General features: G+C 47.8%; 1 protein-coding gene and 1 non-coding gene across 11 annotated transcripts in view; both read right to left on the bottom strand.

Moving 5' to 3' along the window:
• Positions 1 to 25653, bottom strand: part of FAM193B (family with sequence similarity 193 member B) — a 31488-nt gene that overhangs the window by 3346 nt on the left and 2489 nt on the right. For 3 of the 10 annotated variants that reach the window (XM_067732674.1, XM_067732677.1, XM_067732673.1), the window contains 7 exons: positions 21618 to 21678; positions 13919 to 14161; positions 12869 to 13100; positions 11276 to 11663; positions 8460 to 8661; positions 7309 to 7548; positions 26 to 1049 (listed from right to left, as the gene is read on the bottom strand). In XM_067732674.1, coding sequence (XP_067588775.1) covers positions 26 to 1049; positions 7309 to 7548; positions 8460 to 8661; positions 11276 to 11663; positions 12869 to 13100; positions 13919 to 14032 — 2200 coding nt within the window. In that variant the 5' untranslated portion in view covers positions 14033 to 14161; positions 21618 to 21678. Of the gene's footprint in view, positions 1 to 25; positions 1050 to 7308; positions 7549 to 8459; positions 8662 to 11275; positions 11664 to 12868; positions 13101 to 13918; positions 14162 to 14545; positions 14582 to 21617; positions 21679 to 25653 lie in introns of those variants that run through there. The other 7 variants (XM_067732678.1, XM_067732676.1, XM_067732670.1 and 4 more) reach the window with 7 other exon arrangements.
• On the bottom strand, positions 9223 to 9295 carry TRNAA-UGC (transfer RNA alanine (anticodon UGC)). The gene has a single exon. It is a non-coding gene; the product is annotated as a tRNA-Ala (tRNA).

The raw sequence follows: 25653 nt of genomic DNA, 5'->3' as shown, positions 1-25653 counted from the left end.
GCCACTCAGTTCCTGGTGCACTCACCCAAGGAGGAGGCTGACTTCTCCTGCTTGTTGCGGCTCCGGCGGCTGCGGGCCTTGCCCTGTGGCAAGCTCTGTGGCCTTGCTGGGCCTGGGGGCTGCACAGACTCCTGCTCCAGAGGCTGTGCCTTGGCTTCACCTGGCCAGTTTTGCCAGGAGCTGCCCTTCTCCTTGTCAGCTTTGGGGCTGCTAGCCCAGCCTGGTCCTGGTCGGGTCCCCTGGCTCCCTTCTCCAGCCTCGGCACAGCTGTCCACTCTGGGAGGCTCTGGGGCCTTGCTTGGCTGCTTGGGGCTGGGGGTCTGGCCCTTGGCACTGGGAGTCTCAAGGCAGGCTGGGGACTGGGGAGCTGGGCTCACCTTGCTCTTCTTGGCCTGACTACCCTGTCTCTTGCCCTTCCGTGGCTTGCCACCTGAGGCCACAGGCTCAGGCAGCTCCTGCTTGCAACCAGGGACCTCCTTTACACTTAGCTCCTCAGAGCTAGGGTTACCTGGCTTGGGTGTCTTGACCCAGATCACCCGGGACAGGTTGGGCACGGTGTTGAGTCTCCTCACTAGCCCATTCTCAGGGATGACACCAGGAGGGGGGCCCCTCACCTCTGTCCATGGTGGGTGGAGACTTCTCATTTCTGCCCATGGTGGGGCTGGCTCGCCTGGAGCATGTAACATATGGTTCTGAGGGGAGCCCAAAGTCAAAGGGGACAGGTCAAGGTTAACGTCAGGCCGTTGCTCTGAGGAGCCATTGAGGTTTGAGGGGGCTAGACTCTGAGGCTCTGGCTCAGCAGCCCCCTCTTTAGTGAAGCCATTGCTGTTCATGCTGAGCTCACACACACTGAAGCTGGCGCAGATGGAGTCCTTGACAGTGTTCTTGATCTCCTGTAGACGGCTGCTCAGAAAGCTGTTGACCCGATCCAGCTCCTGATCGGGCCACTCCAAGAGCCTCTCCCTGGTAGGCCTCAGCTCCCGGCTTCCAGAAACACTACGATTTGCCTGCTTTAGAGCTTCTGCTGCCAACTGGGCCTTCTCCTTTTCCTGCCAATACAAGAGGCAGTTTCCGCAGGGCCTTGGCAGCTGCCAGGCACAATGCGACACCTGACATGTCTGCCTCTGGCCCAGCTTTGCCACTAACTGGCTAGAGGCAGGGCCTGGCAATCCTGGCCTGCTCACCCTGCAGTAATGAGGATGAAATGCAATCAGATAGGTACATATCCTGGGGATGGAGGCAGTTATACCCACAGAGGATAGGGTTTTTACATCTTGTTCATCCAGGGCCCCAGTAGCAGTTCTAGGGCCTAAAAAAGCTAAGGCGGCTAGGACTCAAAAGGGATAGGATCTGCCTCCCAGGCATAAGCTTAAACAACTCACTTGCTGAGTCTCAGTGGACTCATCTGCAAAATGGGGACAATAATTCTGGAGTGAAGACCAACGTGGGGATGCATTAAGGAAGATGGCTGCTACAGAGGCATTCTCTCCAATTCTGCAGGTGGTAGGGGAAAAAAAGCCATGACATCAGGTAGGTCTTTCAAGAAGGAAGATGTGGGGTTGTGAGACTACCATGGTAGATCAGACTGCTCTGGGTGGCTGGGAATGTGTGTGCCCTCCTGATGGCGCATAAGGGAGGCTATTGGAGAGGGCCAAGTTCCCACAGGAAGGCCACTCAGTGCTTAGTTGGCCTCAGGCAATCAAGGCCATGCCTAAAGCATGCCCAGTGGCATACAACAGACAGCTACATGTGGCCCCCACAGCAAGATGTAAAAGCAGCCCCTTTGCCCAGGTGAGGACCAGGAGGCTGAGGAAGGCTGGACCCTGCCATTCAGCATTGACAGAGTCAGATCTGGAGAGCGAAAACATGTCTGTGGGCTCTGAGTCAGCTCACCCCTCTGCCTAACCTCAAGGCACCAGCAGGCTAAGGAGGCCTTTAGAGGGAGATGGGAGACAGTTGTCAAAAGCCAACGGGGGGCTTCCCTGGTGGCGCAGTGGTTGAGAGTCCACCTGCCGATGCAGGGGACACGGGTTCGTGTCCCGGTCCGGGAAGATCCCACTTGCCGTGGAGCGGCTGGGCCCGTGAGCCATGGCCACCGAGCCTGCGCGTCCAGAGCCTGTGCTCCGCAGCGGGAGAGGCCACAACAGTGAGAGGCCTGCGTACCGCAAAAAAAAAAAAAAAAAAAAGCCAACGGGGACAAAGTGGTAGTCATGTGCTAGGAGCCAGATGATTTCACCATTTCACCTATTTCAGGCTGATTTGGGAATGGAGAGGGAGAAACAGGATGAGTGAAGCGAGAAAAGAGGTCTTGCGACCACCTCAATGTCAACTTAACAGGTGACCCTGTGCCCCAGGGTTATTTATTCTCTTAAAATACTAGCTCCACAACTGTGGGACCTTGGACAAATCACTTATTCTCCCTGAACCTTAAAATCTCCATTTGCAAATTTGGGAGAAAAACTGCCAACCTATATACGTCAGAGGGTCATTATGAGGACACCTGAGTGGGTGTGTACCCCTTTCCCTGGGCACTAATAAGGCTGTGCCTTGGCAATGTGGTACTCAGGTGAGGAAGAGAAACAGTCTAGAGCAGCTGTGTGCCGTGGAGTTCAATGCTACAGAGCTCTGAGGCTATGGGGATGGACAAAGGACTGGAAGGCCCTTCACTCTGCTCCTCCTCTGCACCAGAACAGCTTTGCTTTTATTTGTTAGGAATTGAGGTTCCATGGAAGATTTCAATTGCAGAAAAGAGTTTTGCTGCTCTACAAAAGACTGAAAACTACTGGTGTAGAGGGAGTGACGTGGAATCATGTATAATTTGGTAGTGAGAGAAGGAGAAAGCACAGAACCACGCATTTTCTGCTATGTACCATGAGCCTGGTACTTCCCCATTTTGTCTCACTTAATCCTCACAACTGCCCTTGCTGTGTCGTTATCCTCAATTTACAGATGAGGAAACTCATCTTTGGAAAGAATAAGGAACTGGCCCTAGATTACATGCTAATTAAGAGGCAGAGTTGGGAAAGCACACCCAGGGGTGATCTTCAGAAGTTCTTATGTTTTTCAATATCCTTTGACGATCATTTTTTGACTTGTGATTCTATGAGGCACTAGGAATTCAGCCATGCGTGAGACAGTCTCTGCTCACTGACTTGAATCTGCCAGGGGAGACGGACATGCAAACAGGCTGTTTAATTCTGAGTGCCAGTGACAAGAGGTACAGGGAAAAAACCACAGAGTGCTCTGGGAACCCAGACTGGGCCATCAGGAGGTGGTTGCCAGAGAAGGCAGGATCTCACTGAGCACTGAAGGGTGAACAGGATTATCCTGGGAAGTGTGAGACAAGCACTTTCTAGACAAAAGGAAATAGAAAGGCTGGGAAATGGGAACAGGCGAAATATTTAGGGAATGCAAACATTCAGAGGGACAGCTGGAGCACAGATTTCTTCTGGTGGGGGGGAGTGGGCAGGAAGGCAATAGGGGCAGACTGAGAGATGAAGCTGGAAAGCTAAGCAGGGGCTGGATCCTCAAGAGCCCTGCAGGCCATGCTTGAGCCTGGATTTGACCCTAAGGGCAATGTTCAGCCACGGAAGGCTTTTTAAGCAGTGGCAGTAGGGTGTGAGCTACTTGGGAGGTAGCACAGCCAGGACTTTTGGTTACGGGGCGGGGAGAGAGAATGAGATGAGTCATGAAATCAACATCAACAACCACTACTGCTGCTGCAGCAGCTACACTGACCAAGCGTTCACTCTGCCCAAACTTTCTGTGCATCACTCCATTTTATTCTTGCAAAAGCCTTGAATTAGGTTCTACGGTTATTCTCATTTTATGGAGGAAGAAACTGAGGCTTAGAAGTTAAGTGATTTGCCCAAGGTCATACAGCAAATATGGCAGAGCCAGGTTTCAAACTGGGGTCCAATTCCAAGGCCCGCTGCTCTCCATCACCATGATGTAGTCCTCCCAGATGGCACCTGGGGTTCTGGTTCAGGCAACTGGGTGGATGGTAGTGCCGTTAACTAGACAGACAACGGAGAAGGAAAAGCGGGCTCTTTGGACAAAGATGACAAGCTCAGTTTGGTATATGCTGAGTTTGGGTACCTGCAGGACATGTGTGAGGAGGTGCCCAGCAGCAGGAGATGTCACCATGAAGCACAGGGAGGAAACAGGTGGACATAATGACCTGGGAGGCAACACTATCTAGATGGCTCTTTCCCAGGGACCTGTCCTCAAGGGGGAGGGCCAGGCAGAGGAAGAGGCGCTCACAAAGGAGACAGGACAGAGGGCAGAGAAGAAGAGAGAAATGTGGAGAATGTGGCCTCCCCATTGCCCTTTCCCCACCCCCACTTGGCTGAAGTTGGAGGAGCCGAAGAAAACAGTGTTTGAAAAGGAGAACAAAGTGTGAGATGTTGCCTAGTGGAAAAGAAGATGGAACAGGAGAGAATGATTTGGCAACGAAGAACTCATTGGTGGCTCTGTGGAGCAGTGGAGGTGGAAGACAATTTGCAGTGAGCTGACAATTGCAGAGTAAATGCAGATGACGTTTTTCTGTGAAGAGGAAAGAGACTGGGGTAGTGTGAGGTTGTATGCTCAAAGGACAGTCTTCTTTCAAAAAAGAGAGTACTGGGCACAGTGAACTGCTGACGGGAAACAGCCCAGAGAGGCTGGAGCCACACAGCAGGAAGCCGGTGTTAGACTGAGGAGGAGGAAGGACTGCACAGGCCTTAGGTAGGAAAAGGGCTAACTCTTCCCTCATGACAAGGAAGTCTGCAGGTGGGGTGGTAAGACATTGAAAGAGTGCCTGTCCACTTGGCTTTTAATCCTTGTTGAAACAGTAAGTAAGGTTATCTGCCAAAAAATAAGGTGGGGGTGGGGAGAGCCTGGCAGTTGGAGCAGAATGGAGGTCTGACAAAGGGACTGGGGAGAATGGAAGTGACGAGGAGCCAGAAGACTAGAGAGCAGCAAAGTGGGGGCTCAGGCACTCGGGAGACCACTCGGCCTGGGTGCCACAGATAGATTCAATCCAGTGCCTTCCTCAAGGTATAGAAGGGGAGAGGCAGGCTGGGGTCGAACCCAGGACTGGTTTTTCTGAGCGGGTGTAAAGGAAGGGCAACGGCGCAAGGAACTAAGAGGACTGGTAGGAGAGTGAATGAATGATGGTCAAGGTAAGGGAAGAAGGACAGGAGACAGTCTTCAGTGGATGAAGAGGAGTGGTGGTGGGAGGTTGCAGATGACACAGCCAGGGGTTGGTTTCAAAGGAGCAAGGGTTAGGACATGAGAGAGAGAGTCATGGTCCAGAAATTGTATGAGGGAGCAAAAAAATACCCAGCTTTACCTGTCTCCCCAGGTGGGTAGTGGGTGGATGGTTCTTGGTGGAAGCTGTGTTTTTGATGGACTGTAGTTAAGTCTGGGAGGTGGAGGAGGGGTACTGGGGAGGAGGTTGATGTATAAACAGATAATGACCATGATCGCTAGTTACAGGATATCAGAACTACCCGCTTCTGTGTTTGTGTTGTATCTTGGCCTCTAGACTGGGCAGGGCAGACAGTAGCTGTGCAGGAAGTTTCTGAACGAGTAGAGAATGATAAAAGGCAGACTAGAGAGACGTGCAAGGTGCAGCCGTAGCACAGCGGAAGATATTACCTGAGGAAGACTGCAAAGAAGGAAACACGTGAATTGGGCTTGGGAGGAGGTTTTCAGAAGGAAAACGAGGGGGCAGACATGAAGGAGAAAGGATATCCAGGCATAGCGATTTATGAAAAGCACACCAGGCCTGGGAACTGTGAAGCGTACTTGCTGGGACCTAACTAGGAACCACTGCCTTGGGAGGCCAGGAAAGGCCAAAGAGACCACTGTTGCCCACTGCACACTTCTGGCCAGGCAATGCTGGCCAGGAGACAGAAAATGCTGACCATTTTCTGAAGGCAGTGGTGGGACCCTTTGGCTTACTACTTCAGGCTGCAGAGAAGGGGTCCTGGTTTGTCCTTTGGTTTGGAAAAAGATGGAGAATCATTGCTGCTTTCCAGAGCACCAGGGCTGTTTGACCACCCAGGACCTGGAGCTAGCTAGTTGTCAAACCCATTCTCTTCGGCTGAGCTCCTGAGTGTGGCACTGTGCAGACAAAGCTGAGGGCAGGCAAGCCAAGAGGTGATGGGGTGGCAGGGGTTGAGCCATCAAACTGTGGTGCTTGCCTGGCAGCAGGGTTGCCCAGGAATAGCTCCCCTGGTTCTATCCTCAGCCTTCTGGGAGGAGCTCACTCAGCCCTCAGGCTGGGTCATTCCCATAGCTTCAATTATATCCCCATGCCAGCAACTCCCAGACCCACACCTCCATCTCCACTTGGACGTCTCATGAGAATCTCTGAGTCACCGTGTCCCAACTGAATTCCCAGTCTTCTGCCAATTCCACCCTTGCTCATTAAAGGTACGCCATCCTGACAGTCACCCTAGCAAACACCTGGGAGATAATCCCAAACTCCATCATCTCCTTGTCCTGCAATCAGATCACCTGCCTCCTCTGAAAAACCCATCTCTCTTGCTCCAGGCCCATTATCAATCATTCCTCTCCTGGTTCTTGGTTCTCCAGCCTGGAGTATTACCCCTCCAGGCTACCTTCCATACAGTCACACCGTAATCTTGGGATGCAGATCTCGCGAGTGCATTCTGTGATTAAAGCCCTCCAGCGACCACCCCACCCCCCTGCAGCTGCAGGATCAAGTCAAAGCCCAAGAGGCCCTTCCCTCACCTCCACTATCTCTCCTACCTCTCTTGGGTTTGAGCTCTGGCTTCACAAAGGTGCTGTGGACGTGCTATTCCTGCTGCCAGGAGGGCCCTCCTGATGAATCTGTACTCACCCCCTACAACTCAGCTCCCAAGGCAGCCTCGTTGTACAGCCATTTCCAGCACGCCCAGGCAGGACGGGGGGCTTCCCTCATCCCAGCACTTGTCACACACTAACGTGCTTGTCCAGTTTTGTGTCAGTCTCTCCACTGGACTGAGTTTCTCCAGGGTGAGAACTTAACTGCATCATATTTTAGCGCCCAGTATTTGCAGAAGTGTTTGCTGAATGAATACCTGACTGAAGCAAGTCCTGGGCTTTGAGGAATCCAGCAAGCGGCTTCTGACGCTATGACTTGTTTTTCCTCCAATCACTGGCCCCCAGGCTCCCTCACCCTGATGCCTCCCAAACTTATTCAGACCTTCCCAGAGCAGAGAGCCGCCAGCAACATTCATGCCCCAAAAGTCCTGGGGGTTGGGGCGAGGGATTCCTCGGGGAGAAGAGGTGGTAGAGCTGGGCTCCCGCCACACCCACCTTCTTTTTCAGTTTGTGCCGGGCCCGCTTGGCGGCCCTGGCGCTGTTGGGGACTTTGGGCTCCGTGCTGTTGATGAATTCCAGCAGCTCATCCACATCTCGGTGGTCCACGGCAGGCTCCCCAGGGATCCCGCCCAGGGCGCCCCCCTTCATGGGCAGCTCCTCTTTCCGCCTGGTCAGCCTTGAGCGGAGCTTCTCTCGGATCTCGGTATAATTCCGACTCGTCGGGGCAGCGGGTGGCTGGGGGAGGGGGAGGTGCTGACGTTACACCCTGGGCCTGTGAAGCCCGTAGCACTCCCACCCGCCGGCACCAAACGTGGTGAGAAGCGAGACAACTGTTCTTTCTACCACAGCCACTAAGGCCAAATGGCTTCACCCTCAGCCAGGCCCGGAGCCAAGGCAGTGGTGGGTGGAGGGAGTGAGAGGTACGCAGCAGTGTTGGGAGCACAGTAACTTGGGAGCCAAGAAAGCAGGTTTGAGCCCAGGCTTTGTCACTCAGAAGCTGTATGACCTTGGGCAGGTTCACTGAGCCTTTGTGAGCCTCAATTTTGTCATCTCTAAAATGAGGATAACAACCGCTAGCTCAAAGGTGACTAGCCATGTAATTACTTTCATTTCTTCTGTCCTCAACTGCTCTCCCTTAGCCAGCAGCCCTTCCCTCTTCACCTTATTAGACTTCTGAACTGCCTTCTCCCCGTCCAGAGACAGCATGTACTCTGCTCTGAGCCTCCTTCCTGGCACCACCTGTGTTCACTACCTGTCCCTCGGCTGGCTCTCACACTGGGGACTGAGAGCTTTTGCTTCCACTCTGCCTTCATCATGCACAAGCCTTCACTTCTCTGTGATTACACACGTATACATACTCATCAGAATCATAGCTTTCCTCTGCCACCTCCTTTCTTTTTGCCTAAGGAACAAAAGTGAATCTTAAGAGAAACCATGAGAAGAGCAAAGGCAGCAAAATGTTGAGAAATCTCTACCTCACCAATGTGCTGTGAGGATCAAGCGAGTGGACGCTGGTGGGAGGACTCACAGGGTCCAAGCACAATTATTAGCCCCATGAGCAAGGGGGCCTTGGGGAGAGCAGGGTGCTCCTCTGGCTCCCCTCGGCTGGCCACAAGCCCGCTCTGGCCTGGGCGGGGCTCACTCACCGCATTGTGGCCGAAGAACTCACAGTAGCAGCAGTCACAGAACTTCCCATCTCTCTGGTGGGTGGAGGATGAGGTGCAGGAGCTACGCTCTGAGCTGCTGTCCTCTTCCTCGCCCAGCCCCTCGTCTGCCTCGCAGGGCTGGGGTAGCTGGCAGGTCAGGCCACTATGGGTAAACTTGTGCCCCTTGCACCCAGGGTCCCTGCTGATGGGGAAGAAAGACAGGCCCAAAGGTGAGGAAGGGAAGGGCAGGAGCAGGCCACAAGGAGCCCAGGAAGCATCCCCACCATCACCTTCAACTGCCTCATCCCACAAAAGCCAAGGCAGTCAGACCAAATCAGAACCTCACAAAAACAGGGCAAACACTCTCTCTGTCCCTCAGGGCCCAGCTCAATGGCGATATTCTGGAAAGGTTCCCTGTGCCTCCTGCCCACGCCTACCATGTGAGCCTCCTGGACTCTGAGGACACCAGGTATACCTCTATCCTACAATCACGCTTTATAGCAATGGTCTGTTTACCCATCTTTCTTTCAGATCAGATTGTGTATTCCTCAAGAATAGGGACTATGCCACTTCTATTTTTGGGCCCCAGTGTGTAGCATAACAACCTTGTACACAGTAGGTGCTCAGTAAGTATGTGTCTGAACAGATTAGTGGACTGATGGCTCCCTGGAACATCCAAAGGAGGTCAATGTCCTTTTACTAAGGTCCTTTTTTCCCCATTTTGTTTGTTTTTGGCCATGCCACGCGGCTTGTGGGATCTTAGTTCCCTGACCAGGAACTGAACCTGGGACCCTGGCAGTGCAAGTGCCGAGTCCTAACCACTGGACCACCAGGGAATTCCCTCTAAGGTTCTTATGATTGAGTCTGAATCACTGGACAGAGCTGCCTTAGCCATGGGCCTTGAAGTTAAGAAAGCAAATGTGCCTTGTGGGCCACAGACTCTAAGAGCTACTATTTGCGCCAGATACTGTATACAGCATATTATTTCTAACAATCCCCCAAATCCTGCAAAATAGGTGCTGCCATCCCCACATTGCAGTGGAGGAGGTCGAGGCTCAGAGTGCTTCACTGCTTTGCCCAAGGATCAGCTAGGACTCAGTCTGTGTACACAGCTCATGCTCTCTCACTGCACTGCTCTGCCTGTGGATTTCTGGAAGCACCCTATAATATAGACTATTTTCCCAGGGTAAGGAAGAGACAGGCCTGCAAGGTCCCAGAATTGGAGCCAGAAGAGTCAGAGCCCTGGGTTGGCCATCAGCAGTAGGAGTGCCCCAGGGCTAGGGCCAAGGGAGGCAGGAGGAAGGGTGGGGCAAGGAGCAGGGGTGGGTCAACAGTTCTACTCAGCCTTGAAGCAGTTACAGAAGACGGACCAACCATTGCCCTTCTGCTTCCCATAAGAATGTGGGAGTAAAATCTTTGAGGGGGGGGATGAAACAGGAGGGAAAGGGGCAGGGCACAGCCTTTGAAAGAATGACATAGCCCAAGGACATGACATAAACTGATTAGAATCAAATGGGTCCAAGATGGCACACTAGTTAACTTCCACTAGACCTTGAGCCTTTGTATATGCTTACTGTAACACAACAGCAAGCTAAATGACACACCCACAAGCACCATAACAGTTCCAAGATGGACCAAAAGGATCAAAAAGTGGGCTCTGGCCCAATTCCTGGAAATCCCCGCCCCTTCCCAGAAGAGCTGGAACACTCCTCCCACTCATTAGCCTATGAAATTACCCACCCCTATAAAAACTGACAACCCCCATACTCTGGGGCCTTTCTCACCTTCTGAGATGGGAGAAGGTGAGGGAGGTTCCATGGGGAAGGAATCATTATCAAGGTGCTTAGAGGACTTTCCTGGCAGTCCTGTGCTTAAGACCCGAGCTTCCACTACAGGGGGCATGGGTTCAATCCCTAGTAAGGGAATTAAGATCCCACATGCCACCAGGCATGGCCAAAAATCACACACATGTGATTTACAATATAAAAAGATAAATCTATCTTCTCCAAAAAATTGTATCTTTCATATATATATTAATATAAACTTTCTCAGTACTTAAGAGTTACTTCTAGGAATCTATCTTAAGGACAGAACTCCTGACTCAAACAGATTTGTGTGCAAGGATGCTTATTACAGCCTAGTCTATAACAGTTAAAAACTAGAAATGCCTAAATATCCAGGAATAGGGGAATGATAAACTATGCGAGAGCTGTACAATTAGACACTATATGGCCACTGAAAAGTTTTCTGAAGAATTTTAACTGGGGAAATGATCATGGTATACTGTTAAAAAATAAACACACAAAAATATATAGAATGTGGACCTCGTTTTGTTATTTATATATATTATTTATATATAGAAACATCACGGGACTTCCCTAGTGGTCCAGTAGCTAAGACTCCGCACTCCCAATGCAGGGGGCCTGGGTTCGAATCCTGGTCAGGGAACTAGATCCCACATGCCACAACTAAGAGTTCACATGCTGCAATTAAAGACCCTGCATGCCACAACTAAAGATCTCGCATGCTGCAACTAAGACTCAGCGAAGCCAAATACATAAAAAAAATTAAAAAAAAAAAAAAAGAACATCAAGAAAAAATGTACTGCAGTGTTAAAGTTTAGGTTGCCAGGAATTTTATACATTTCTAAATTTTTCCAAGTTTTTAAATAATAAACACATATTTCTTTTATAATTGAACAAACTATGGAAAAAACATAAACACATTAATTTCTATCCCAAAGGTACCCTTTGCAAAGTTTCCCAAAACTCTTTTAAGTTCAAGCTGTCAGGGAGTTTGCTCTTTGCGCCACTCACCTGTGAGTGCTAGTGAGCTGCTGAGAGCTGGGCGGTGGGAGGAGGGGCCCGCTGCAGTGCCCGCTGCAATGCCCACTACAGGGGTGGCTGCAACCCGAGAATGGTGGAGGCATCTTCAGGAGCGGCATGCTAGTGGAGGGAAGGTGGGGGCTCTGACATGGCCCTGGGGTGTGGGGGGCAGCAGCCATGGCAATAGGGCATTCTGAAACCTGGGCAGGGAAAGGTGCTGCCGGGGTGGTGGGCAGCAGGTGCGGGTGGGGTGGTGAGCCAAAGGATCCGGGGTGAGATGGGATCAGCAGCGCTGGCTGGGGGTGGTGGCCGGTGGGGCTGTTAGGTGGAGCAGTGAGGTCTGAGTGCCGGTGGTGCTCCGAGATGGGGAAAACCTCACCTGTGGGCGGACGGGGGAGAGAGGTGTCAGTGGGAGCCCAGATCTTGGGAAGGAAGCCCAATGACTCGTTGCTGCAGCATCCTGCTTACTGTGACCATAGGGAACATGCCTGGGAACAGCCTTTCAGCATGGTGGACTTGTGAGCTTTCGGAAAAGCCCAGCAGTAGCTTGGGCTGGAGAGATTTCTCTTTAGGCAGCAGCTGGACAGGCTGAAGTCCAGGCCTGAGAGAGAAGGCACCAGGAATGCCAGCCCCATGCAAGGCCACAACACCTCTGCTGGCATAAACAGGGGATACATGTTCTGTCTCTCAGTGCCTCTTTAGGACCTGCCTGTCAACAGGCATTCCTCAGGCCCAGGGCAGGATCTACAGAAGCCAGTGGAGCAGCAGGTTGAGGCTCTGCCTCTGGGCCATGTGGACTGAGGCAGCCAGGGTATGCCAGACTCCCGGGTGGCCCCAGATTTCAGAGGACAAGTGGGAAAAGGCTTTGATGACTCTCTCTGGCTTATGCACCAAAATAACTGGAATTATGCATTACTCAACTCACAATTCTGGGGGCAGCACCCCTTTGAAGAATTCAGGTCCTCCATTTAGAAGCAGACAGTAATTCATATTTACACAGTACATCAAAAACCCAAGATTTTTTCTTTGGGTCACTAAGTGTTATCTCAGGGTCTAGAAAAGGCTTACATAGCTGCAAAACTGGCTAATAATCAAGGCAGCTCACACTGCCTATCTCTTGTGGATGGAAGTGCAGTGCTTTTATAAAAGCACCCATGCCCTAGATGGAGAAAAGGAGGCACCCAGGCCCTCTGTGCTGCTGCAGGAGTCAGGTGATCTGATTCCTAATTCCCTAAAGGCCCTTTCAGACTTCACTTTCTGTTCAGCCAGTGCTTACCAGGTCCCCTCTTGGATCCAATGGGAACAGCTATCAGAGCCAGTCCTGGGGAAAGGATTCCCACCAAGACAGTCAAGGGCTAGATTCCCTGCTTGGCTTCCACCAGAACAGCTCCACTTTTACTTACTGGGTTGGCCAAAAGAGTTTGTTCAGGTTTTTCCATAAGATGTTATGGAAAAACCCAAACGAACTTTTCGGCCAGCTCAATATTTTAATAACCGATCTTCTGATTGTTTGAACAAGCAGTTAGGAAAACAGAGCTCTCTCCACTTATGGGGCCTGGCTGTCTTCCGAGCTTGAAGACTCACCAGGGATGGAAGGAGGACTCCCAAGAGAGCTGCCTGGCATGGCCCCACTGGAGTGCGGGGAGTTCCAGAGGCCCGAGAGCTTATGTGCTGACAGGAACGAGCTGGGATCCCAGTCCCCTGAGTTCCCATGGCAGGAGGACGACGAGGATGAGGACGATGAAGAGGAGGACGAAGAGGAATGAGAGTCACCCCCACAAGACTGCGATTCGCAGGATGTGTGTGACAAGGAGATCTGGGGAAGGGGGAAGAAAAAGGCTCATGGTAAAAGGGGAAACATCAGAGCTAACCCTCTGCTGCCTCAGCTTCCCCAGGGACACCTCCTCCTCCAGGCCCCCATGCCATGGCCAAAGCACAGTTCCCACAACTAAAGGTTCAAGGGCAAATGCGGGCCAAGCCTTTGCCAAGAGGGGCTGTGGTGCTCCCAGTGAAGTATGTGGATATGATGAGAGAGATTCTGGTAATGGCAGAGACTGCCTGTTAACTGTGGGCCTTTGGGGAGTCCTGAGAGCTGGCAAGGAGAGGAACAGTCTTTAAATTAGGAGTCCTGAAGCTGAACTGATTCTGGGTAAAAGAGAGGGGCTGGGGGGAATAAGAAACAAGGAGTCGGACCTCTGTGATTCAGGAGATAGCACTTGGACAGCTTCTAGGCATCTTGGAAGCCTTCTAATGGAGGCACATTGCAGACCCTCAAACTGACCTTTGCCCTCCATATCATATTGGTTGGCTTTTGAGCTGCCAGAGAGCTGAAGGCAGCACAGTCACAGGGAAGGGTCAGGATCTCAATCTACCAGTACATCTGAGCCGGCCCTCACACTGTGCACTGTCCTCAGGGGCTGGTGGGCTGCCTGAAACCTCTCTTTTCTTCCCCCAAATGTGAACCCAAGCTGCTAATGCTGTGTGGATGCAGCCCAGCAGCCTCTTGGCACTTGGGCATAGGTGCTGCCTGAGGAGAGCCACCTGAGAGGACAAGGCAGCAACGGCTCAGCAGCCTGACTTCTTTGGGCAGGCAGCGCTCCTGCATTCAGGGACCCCTTCTCAGCGGTTACCTACCGCCACTGCATGTTCTCGACCTGTCTGCCTTTCATCTTCCTCCATGCTCTTTCGGCAACTCTGGCAGACCCATAGAGGCATCTCGCCTAGGAGATTCTTGACGAGCTTTGGCATGAAGTCAGGGGGCAGCTTCTCACCCTGCAACACCAGTCCATTTTGGGAAGGGCCTTCTTCCCAGCCTTTGCGTTCCCGGTGACACAGCAGGCAGCAAGTCTGCACAGACTGGCTGGAGGTGGGGGGAACCTGTCCAACAGACAGAAACAGGGTTTCCCAGAAGGGGAAGGGCTCTGCTTAGAAATAATATTAACAATACTAATGACATCACTTATTACGTGCCAGGCACTGGGTTAGGCACTTTATTTACCAAATTTTAGTCCTTGTAACAGCTCTGCAAACTAGGTGTTATCATTCTTCTCTTTTTTTTAAAAGAAGAAACAAATTTCAAGAAGTTAAATAAGTTGCCCAAGGTTATAGAGTTAGTGAGTGGTTGAACTAGGATTTGAACCCTAGTGAGGCTGACTCCAAAGCTCATGCTCAAATGCCCTAATGCCCCGATGTCCCCAAATCTTGAAGGTTAATGAGAAGATGGCCCTTCCTTCTCTGGCATGTCTGGGAGACGCCACAAACCTTGGGAGTCTGTGAAGTCTACAGACCAATCCCCACCTGAAAGAAAAAATGTTTCAGTTAATGCAGTTTGGGGGAACATGTGGGTTTCCTGAAGAGCTGCACAATTCCATTAGGATCACAGCAGCATTTTGGAGGAGCCAGTCAAAGTTATCAACTCAGTTGAAAACTGAGTTGGAGGGTAAGGCAAATCCTGGTGCTTCTGAGAGGCAGTGAGGTATGGTGAAAAAACCCTGGGCTTCGGGGGTCAGACTGACACACATTCTAATCCTTCCCTGACCACAAATTAGCTGGGTGACCTTGAGCAAGTTATTGAACTTCCTGAGCTCTGACTTCCTACCTACCTTGCAGAGTTGTGAGGGTTCGTGCCTAGATAGGGAAAGTGCCTAGCCCTGTGTGTGCCGATAGCATGGTCCCAGTACACGGTAATTATTATTTGGATTTTGTTTTTCCCTTCTAGGACAAACTTTACCTAGAAATATAAGTCTACAGGTTTTCTGTCACATTGAGGGGTACTGACTGGGAGACTGATTGTGTCTAATGACCCCAATTAATGGCTTTCCTATATCCTGCAACTTTGTACTATAGTCCCTTCTCACTCTGACAGTCACGTCACTTTCTTCAGCCAACGGGATGTTAGCAAACATGCTGCCAGCATAAGCTTGAAAAGTGTGTATGCATTTCTACTTGCCTCCTTGCATGGCTGGGCTTGCTCGCTCTCGCACCCGTCATGCCATGTAAGCATGACCAGGCTAGCTGCTGGAGGGATGTGAGAGACATGTGGGGAAAACTGAGTCTTCCCAGCTGATTGGCCAGCAGATCAGATATGCGAGTGAGCACAGCTGAGATCAGCCAAGTAGGCCGCGATCAGCAGAAACACCCAGTCAACCCAGAGACTCATGACAAATAATAAATAGTATTGTTTTAACCCACTAAGTTTTGGGGTGGTTTGTTACACACAGTAGTTAACTGATATACCTTCCAAACTTACCCACCACTAGGTAACAGGTATTTGCAGAGGCCTAAGCAAAGGAATTAATAAGAGTATTATTTTCATCCTACCAATAAAATAAATGGCATCATGTTTTTCGAATAAAATCACCTTCTCACAATAAGTTGGCATCAGGGTATCCTTAAATCTGTAATGTTACAATTACACTGACCTGGGTCCCTGGTTTCTAGAAAAAGAAAGGAATCAAACAGTAGTACCAGAAGCATACTGAAACATTTACAGAAGTACAAGGACCTTGGAAAAGAGTACCAGAGAGAGAGAGAAAGAAAGGAATCTTACATATGGAACTCATGTGAGATGCTGCCTAAACAGTCCGTGCCAAGGGGACATTTCAGTGAGCAAGTCGGCTGCTTAATGGCAGTTGCAAAAGAATATAGGCTTCTAGAACCCACTGGTGATGAGTATCTCATGGAAAGAGTGGAAGGCTGATGGAGAAGGATGGTGTTCAGATAAGTTATGGCAAGAGAAGCCTTTCTGAGATGTGTACCCAGGAAACTTTCCATAGCTACAAAATGCCACAGTAACTCCAGAAGGAGGAGATGAGGTCAATGCCCAAGTCCCTTTCCCTGTGAGAAATAGAAAAGTAACCATATTTTTAAGGCAAACACCAGGACATGTAATTTTACTACAATGGAGTTTCATTTCATTTCAGTGTTAGGTTCTATAGTTATTACATAAGATGAAAATCTTGTATGAGTAAAATTATTCTCGAAATTTTTTATATGGCCTGTAAGGTACAGTATATATGGTTTTGTAGGTACAACCAAGAATTCAAATGTATAATGTAAATGACAAGGTGTAATAAGTGATTTTTTCTGTTTTCTTTTAAAAGTGAAAACAGAATTCTTATAAATTAAATATGTAATCAATGTGACTGTACTTAGTGCCAAAGTACTTGTGGGAGGTGCTGGGGTGTAGCAGAAACAACACTCACTTTGGCATTAATCCTGGGCCTCCATCACTTACCAGCTGTATAATGCTGGGCAAGTTCTACTTATTCTACGTCTCTCCATCTATAAAATGGGATTAAGTCCTGACTTGCAGAGTTGGCTGTGAGCATTGTGATAAAGCACCTAGTGCCAGGCATATATGTTGCTCAACATATGGCACTAATTATGAACGTGATGGGGGCAATGGGAAACAGTATTTAAAATCAGGATTACGATTGAAAATATAGAATATACAATCACTGTATTTTAAGAGAATGCAAGAGTCTCTCACATGCAATGAACTGAAGGTGATTTTTAGGCATCTTAATCTGTCCTCACTCCATGAAGTCATTCCTTAAGTTCCCCAAATACTCCCTGTACTCTTATGTCATGCCTTTGCTAAAGGGGATCCTCTGCCTAAAACCCCCTTCCTCCCCACATTTACCACTAAGTAGAAGGGCAAGGCTTAAATAAGGCCCAGCTTAGATCCAATCTCACCCAAGCTTTCCTAGAGACTCCCTCTTATAATTCACCTCTCCTTCCCATATCCCCACAGCACATTGTGCCTTTGTTACCACATCTGTGCCTTCCACTTAACTTATTTATCTGTCCCTTCTACTAGATTGTGCTCTTAGAAGGCAAGTACCAGATCTGATTCTTGTCTGGATCCCTCACAGTACAGCACAGGGCACAGGCTCAGCTGGGCACATAGTGGCTAAATCAGATTTGTTAAGTGTCCCCATGGCAATACAGCTGGCAAGCAGTTTGGTGAGACATTGCTTGAAATTACTGTTTCCCACAGAAAAAGGCCATCTCCCCACCCTGGACCTCCACCCAAATGGTTACAATCTCAAGTGTGGAAGAGTGGAAGATTGCATTCCTTGGGGATTACAATGAGATTCCACATTCATGGAAATAACATGACTTTCCCTAGAGCCAAAATGGTACACATGATAAATAAGAATAGCCATCAATGGAAGTGAATTTACAGGGCAGGCTCTTTCTGGTTAAAGGAAGAAACACAGGGCCTGGAAAGCTAATTAAGTACAATCTGAAGCAGGGATATACCACCTACATTGCATAAGGTTGCCCAGAGGATTAAGTGACATTAGAGATGCAAAGCACTTAGCTCAAGGGATCCATACAGGAGGTATTCAATCTATCATCTATGCCCCTTGGCTGGTCTGTTCTTAATAAGTCTACACTGGAAACTAGCTTATCCACTGTCTTGAGTTTGGTATACTAGATTCTTTCTTTCTAGGCCCAGGTAGTTCTGGGGGCCACCCTCAGAGCTGTCTTAACTCTAATCTTTGGTGCCTGCCCCTGGGTAAAACTCCCAGTGGAGCCTGGGGACTTTTCCCTCTGACATTTTCATCTCTACTTTAATTGCCAGAGGGTTGTTTGAATTCCAATCCCTGGAGATATTATATACAGTTAATACTACCAGATTTTTCAAATTTTTGCTTTGGCAGAGAAAAGCTCTTGGTTCACAGTTCCCTTTGACTGCAATCTCCTGCCATTTTCCAAATTCCTGGCAATCATGACTTCTTATCCTCTGTAGTCAATTCAGGCTTTCAAGTAGCTGTTCTCAAGCTGTACTTTTTAGCACCTGGCACAGTATTCCCACATGAATAACATAATCAATAAATGTTTATCGAATGAATGAAAATTCCAACCATGTTTCTTCATCATAAAGGCTGATGGAACTGATTCTTAAATCCAGAAACCCTGGGCAACAGCTAACTATTACTTCTTACCTCAGTTTAAATTCAGAGCCTCTCCAGATTCCAGTCTAGCCTTAGGTAAAACATGGAGGAGAAAAAGGAAAGGTTCTAGTGGTTCTCTAGATTTGGGATCTGCTCAAAAAAGCTCCAAGATAATTCTGCTTCATTCTCTGAGCAAACCCCAAATCTCTGGACAGTGTGGGGTTACTCACACAGGGGATCAGTGTTGTAGCACGCACAACCCCAGAGCAGTCAATGAGCCAGGGGAACCCTAGACTGTGGCCACTCTCAGCCCAGGAGGCTGGCATGTGCAGCCATTAAAACGAGTGCCTGCTCCCTCGCCTGGCCAGGCCCAAGACTTTTCTTCTTTGTCTGAGAAGCATTATGCTAAGACATTCTAGTTTTCCTGTGAAAAAAGAGATAAAATCAAAGAAAGGGGAAGACAGTTTTTTCATGGAACACCATTTTTACTTCAAAGAATGACTGACAAACTATGGTTATTCAAACCTGGGTTACTGGCAGACATTTTCTCAAAAAATGACCAAAACGAGCCTGTCACTTCAAGGAAAACAACTCTGTATTTATGGTCAATGATAAAATTCAAGTTTTAGGAGAAAATTAGAATTTTGGAAAAGTTGTATCCACAACAATGAGCTTGACAGCTTCCCAATACTTAAAGACTTTATGATGAAACTGATGGTGATATTAACAAATGTTATCTTTTGATATTATAAAATGAAACAGGAAAACATTTGGAAGATCTACATAACTCAGTGAACCTACTTTCCAAATGATCAAAGCATAATGTTACAGAATCATGCACTGGTATAAAGTCCACTCAAAGTGTCAGGTGAACCAACAGATTTTTTTTTTTTTTTGAACCAACAGATTTTAATGTAAATGAGTATAAAGACTTTATTGATATGGTCTCAGATTCCATATTGCAAAGAAGAATACCAACAATCGTCTGGACAGGCTATCAAAATACTTTTCTCTTTCCAACTATGTATCTGTGTGAGGTTGAATTTTTTTTTTTTAACATACTTCAATCAAAATGTATTGCAACAGACTGAATACAGAAGCATATATGAGAATCTAACTTCTTTCTATTAAGGTAGACATAAATTTGCAAAAGTGAAAACAAGACCATTTTTCTAATTTGTTTGGAAAATTATTATTTTTAATTTAGAAGTTGTTATTTATGTTAATGTGATAGGTTTAATATTGTTATTCTGCAATGAATTAGTAACTAAATATTTTTAAACTTTCTCAGTTTTAATACTTAATTTGGTAAATATCAATAGTTTAACCAACAAAAGCTCTTTCGGGTCCTCAAAATGTAAAAGGGTCCCAAGACCAAACCCTTTGAGAACTGCTGATGTAAAGCATCTAACAGTGCCTGTCACCCAGTGAGTACACTATAAGCAATAGTGATTATTAACAACCATATAGCAGTTCATGGCATATCTGGATAGCTCTTTGGGGGCATGAGTAAACTTTGCACTTCAGACTTTCTGGCCACAACTTGGGAATTATGTGTCACTAGGCCAGATGGCTGTCAAGGACTGCTCTTGAAGCTGGATCTAATTTCCAGAACCAAACCTGCTCTCATTCCTTTCATGGATTCTTTTTACTCCCAAGAGTTTGTGTATGTTTGAGAGGATTCCCCCAAGACACATGCTGTATCTAACCAGCAGCCCTGCAATAGTTTCCAAATTCTATTCTGAAGTGGCCCAGTAGAGCACTCTACTCTCAAGTCACCCAACTCCAAAAGCCTCCTTGTCACTGAGGCAGGCAGAGGACAACAGTTAAAATTCCCTTCCAAAAGCAGAGAAAATGATCAATCCCCAGCCTAGAAAAACTTATCAGCCCAGTCATTACCACTCACTCTTCCGTTCACCCATTCATTCCCTCATTCAACGAACATTCTCAGGGCCCCTACCTGGTGCCAACCATTGTGCTAGGTGCTGTGAACCATAGAGTTCCTGCCTTAAGAACACATGCATAAACCAGGCAGGTTCATGCACGGGGTTGTCAATGCTCCCAAACTCCCAGGATGCCTCATATTCATTTTGGAGAATCAGGCAGGAACACATTAAAATAACATACAATTATAATAAACAAAATAATACATAAATTAAAAACTGATTAGGACATTGGGCTTCTCTACTTAATATAAGCTTATTATGTGCCTTCTCACATACCTATCCAGTTTGAGGATCTCTTTCCTTTACCTCCTCTTTCCTACCTTAGTCTCTCTTTGATCTCTAGGCTCCTTTCTGGTGGAGCTCGCTACCAGGGCACCCTTTGGCCCCTGGCATTTATAACTTGGCCCCAGCTGACCTCTCCATACTCCATTTCCACGCTTAACACCTGAGAGCCATAGGTTCTATTCATACTGTTCCTCAGATACACCTTGCCCCTTCAAACCCCAGCACCTCAGCTTTACTCCTCAGGAAATTCCTACTTATCCCCTAAAATCTTGGTCAAAGGTCATTGAAGCTTTTGCTGGACCAGGCTGAGTAGAATTATTTCAGTATAGCACCTATCACATTGTGCCATAGACATATCTTCTGCCTACTCCAAATCCTGGTAGAATGGGAGCTCTTTGGGGGCAGGGAGTAGACTGCGGCCATTTAAGTGTATCCAGGAACTAGGCTTGGCTTGGGTCTGGCACATAGTAGGCATTCACTGAATAAATGAACGAATCCTTAAAGCCCATCTGGCTCATGTCTCAGCTGCTCTACACAAAGGATAGAAACTAAAACACAGCCAAACCAGCCCCTTTCCCGACATACCATGTTGAAAAGGCATGGCTGCGTCACTCCAGGCCACTAATGGGTAAGAATCTCAGACCATTCTACTGCTGGCCATCAGAGGTGTAGTTAATTCTTAGGGAGCTGATACAACCTCAGTGCCCTGGAGCTTTCACCCGAACTCCCACTCAGGCTGTTGGCTCAGGTCCTTCCAAGAGGTAGGACAATAGTTTCACAACATAAAGCCATTTTGTGGAGAATTCTCTTCGGTTGTACAAGCTGAGTCAAGGATAGGGCAGTGAGTCTTTCTGACCCCAGGGGCCCTCTACCCGCCAAGGCTAGTTCATCTGTCAAACCTGCCTCCTGGGTGTAATCAGCCACAGGAAGGCCTAAGCTGCTTCTTATTTACCTGGAACCTTGGGCAAACCTTATTACCGACTACTCTGTAATGGCAACACAGAGTTCTCATGGGTGGAAGAGTATGAACTTTGGAGACAGACTGTTGTGAGTTCAAATCCCAGTTCTGCCATTTTCAGTATGATCTTGGATTATTACTGAATTTCTTTGAGCCTCAATTTCCTCATTTATGAAATGAGAATAAAACCATACTTCACAGAGTGGTGAGGACAGAAGGAAATAAATTATATAAAGTACCTGGCCTGGGCCTGGCACACAGTAGGTGCTCAATACCCGTTAGTTTCTTTCCTCTTCTGTCCTGGAAGAAATGACAGGGAAACTTACTAAGTGAGACTTGCCCAATCCAAAGTTATTACTTGAAGCACAGGACAGAAGACTAGACAGGTGACCTTCAAGGTCTCTTTGACCCCCGCCCCCCCCCCCACCCAGCCCACATTCTCTGGCTGCAACTTCCTAATAAGAACCTTCAATATTTCCCGGCCCTTCTTTCTGCCTTAGTTTCCCTATATCTGTTCACTTCAGAATGGAGGGGGAAACCACAAAGGGATCTGGATAGCTAAGAGCCTTGGGTAGGAAATAAAGGACAGGTGGCCTATAGGACTGCACCATGTTCATCCACCTAGAGTCTGAAGGATGAGGGTGGGAACATGGGCACAGAACTGAAGGGTGCAAACACTGGGCCTTTCCCGGGACACAAGCATGCCTCTCCTCAGTCCTTCTCTGCTCTGCATATTCTGCCACGAAGAACCATTAACCACTCCTTCCCACAATATCCATTCCCCTTCTCCAATACATAAGCACTCACATCTTCACTCACACTGTTCCCTCTGCCTCTTCCTTTTTAGGCTCAATTTGGGTGTTACATTCTCCTAAGTCCACAGGCAAAATAAACTGTGCTTTGCTCTGGGATGCCCTAACACTTTTTTACATGTCTCTTGTAGAGAGCTTATCACGTGTATCATGATTATTAAAATCTGTCTTCTCCACAGAAGACAGCTTTTCAAGGGCAGGGCCTGTGTCTCATGAATCAGTGCATCCCAATCATTCAGTAGAGGTGGCAGCACGTGTTTCCATACACGAAGAAAGATTAGCAGTTGGAGAATATGGGCAACAACTGGAGAACTAGGAAAAGTTTGTTTTTTTAAAAAAACTAAGGCTGTTTCTTCTCCTGCTTATGGAAAAGCTCTCTCCTCCCCCAGGAAGCCCCATTCTTTAAAGAATAGCCTAGGCCTCCGCAAAGATCCCCATGGCACCCTCAGTTCAGCAATTCCCAGACCCAGCCACACATCAGAATCACCTGGGGCAATTTAATAACAATAGATGCTGGGCTTCAGACCTAAAGACTCTAGGTCTGGGATACGGTCCAGCAAAGCACAAGGGATCTGATTATTAGTTAGGCTGGGGTGAGGGAGAGGTAGAGGTAGAATCAAGCAATCACAGCTGCCTCTCCCACTGAGAATTACTTCCATGCTATCAGAGAGAATTTAATGAAGCACATCACATTCACTTTCCTACTTAAAACCTTTCATTGATTCCTCATTGCCTACAGGATAAAGCCCAAACCTTTTGGTTTTCAAGAACCTGCTAAACTCTCCAGCCAGACCTCTCACCACTCTCCATAAGCTGGGCAGTTCTGGCCTCTGGGTCTTTGTCTATGCTGTTTGCTTTGGTTAGACACTTTCTCTCACCTTCTCTGGAGGACCTTCTACTTGACCTTGAAGCCTCAGCTCTGAGAAGCTTTTTCTAGGCTATCACGTCTGTGCATCCTCAGAACAAAGCATCTATAATAATCACAGCTACCACTTGTGATCAGTGCTTGACATGCAGTACTTGCTGAACCCTAGTGTGAGCCCAGCATCACTGTCATTTTATACATAAAAAAACCTAAAAGGCTGAAATACTTCTAAAAGCATGTACTAGGATCTAGGATTTGACTCAACTCAGAGGAAGCGATGCTCTTCTAGCCTAACTGCAATTATTATATGTATGTTCTTTAGACCATGAGCCCCTGTGGGCAGGGACCATGTCTGATTCACTTCTGTATTCCCAGCTAGCCCAGGGCCTGGCACAGATCAGGTGTCCATTAGTGTTGGTAGAATAAATGAACGCCAGCTCAGGTGAGAGGAAGGCTGGGCATGGTGTGTGTGCAATGTGCCTGAATGAATGACTGCCAGCCTGGCCTAGCAGTGCGGGCAGATAAGAAAAAAGTGCTAGAAACCTAACATCTCTTTTATAATAATTTAGTTTAACAGCCATTCATTGAACACATAAGGACCATGCGTAATAAATACACCAGAAATGAATTAAAACATAGCCCATGCTCTCAAAAATTCTAGGTTTAGTAAGTAAAGGTGTTAGGACCTTAATAGTACATCTGATATCATTTATTAAGCTTATAGCTCTGGGACATTTTAAGGAAATTTAAAATTTTAATTATTATTATTATTATTTTTTGCGCTGTACCGCATGGCATGTGGGATCTTAGTTCCCTGACCGGGAATTGAACCCATGCTCCCTGCATTGGAAGCTCAGAATCTTAACTGCTGGACCAACCAGGGAAGTCCGGAAATTTAAAATTTTAAAATCTTAGTAGGTAAGTCTTCATCTTCAAAAGACTTTTGGCGTTTCTACATAGTGAATCTCTACTGGCTTACAAAGAACCAGAGGAGACAAGGATCTCTCCTCAGTACCATTTCTTCCTACCTGCAATGAAAATGGCTGGGTGGGCAGTGATTTTAAGGGGGAAGTCCCAGGGTATAGGGATTATCTCATTCATCTGTGTGCCCCGAATAAAGGCCTTGGCACAGAGATCGTTAATACTTGCTGAGTGGATTAAACATAATGAGACGATTTTAATAAAGATACTGGCTGATCATCTGCTCCAGTCCCATGAGGGAGCAGGTTTAACTCTGAGCAGTGGGGGAGCCAGGTCTCTAGAGTTCCTTTAAACTAGGCTGGGCAAAGTCCCAGGTGATGCTGTAGAGATGAGAAATGGGAAGGGCAGGATGAGCTCAACCCCCACCAAATGCCAGTTTACAGTCTAGCAAGTCTCCTGGGGGTTTACTGAGTGTGCACCTGGACTACAAGCTGAGTGGTCCAAGAGAACTAGAGACAGCCAGCAGAGCTGGCAGGTGAGAACACTCAGGCTTTGGATGGCCAAATGGCTCCCTGCCACACGTCACGTCCAATTCTAGCTCTGGCGTGAGGAGCACTAGGTGCTATGTGGGTTGCTCCACATTCTCTGGTGAAGCTCTAGAAGAGGCTTAAAGAAGGGAAGAAACATGCCCACAGCAACAAAGCTAAGAGAATGAGCAGGAAGCTCACCCCAAGTCTGCAACATTAAATACTATGTCTCACTGCCTCCTCCAGCTGCTTTGTAAGTTGGGTGTTTTTTTTTTCTTTGCTAAGAAGGCTGTAACTGTTTTAGTCTTCTTGTGAAATAAATGAGGATTTGGGTTTTTAGTGAATGTATCAATGTAGTTTAGTGGCCTAATCAATTAGAAGTAAGGACTTTTGGGATTCCAATTAAGCTCAAAGTCCTGCATTTAAATGTGTACAGGTTATGAAAATGAGCAAAGGAAACTGGATGCAACCAGTGGCCTATAAGCCTTAACTCAGAGGAAGTAATGATCTTCTAAGCCTTACCGCAAACTACTATAAACCAAACTCATTTACTCATTTGGTCTCTAGACCAAATAAGCCCCTTGTGAGGAGGGACCACGGCTGATTCACTTCTGCATTTCCAGCTGGTCCAGGGCCTGGCACAGATCAGGTGTCCTTCATATGATAAAGAGGGCAGACACTTCTCAGAGACTGCAGATTACTGCCTCCTGGAAATGTGGGCCCAGGAGCACCAGATTTTAAGAGATGGCACAAATCCAGTTTTGCAGGAAACCTTTGATTTTTAAAAATACTGGCTCAAATCAAAACAAAAACAGAAACAAAACTACATGTGACTTGAGGCATTTAAACCTGTATGTGGACTGAAAGTGATCTCATTTGCCATCTTTGGCTTCGGTTTGGCATATGACACTGAATTTCACCTTACTTACCCACTCTAAGTATTTAAGATAGGGTTCTAAGTGGTGGTGGGAGCCAGTGATCCTCACCAAAGGTATGCCTGTGGGTAGAGCAATGACTGATCCCAATTCTTTCAGCAGGTGCTTTTCACCAAGGCACAAAGGCCTGCTTCTGGCACACAGAACCCCCTTCCCCAACAAAAATGGGGCACAATCAGAGGAGTTTGTCAGTTTGTTTCACCTATTGTGGCTAG

The sequence above is a fragment of the Pseudorca crassidens genome, chromosome 3, assembly GCF_039906515.1.
Source record: "Pseudorca crassidens isolate mPseCra1 chromosome 3, mPseCra1.hap1, whole genome shotgun sequence".
Classification (NCBI taxonomy): Eukaryota; Metazoa; Chordata; class Mammalia; order Artiodactyla; family Delphinidae; genus Pseudorca; species Pseudorca crassidens.
The sequence above is the reverse complement of the archived record's forward strand: the minus strand, read 5'-3'. Positions and strand labels throughout refer to the sequence as shown.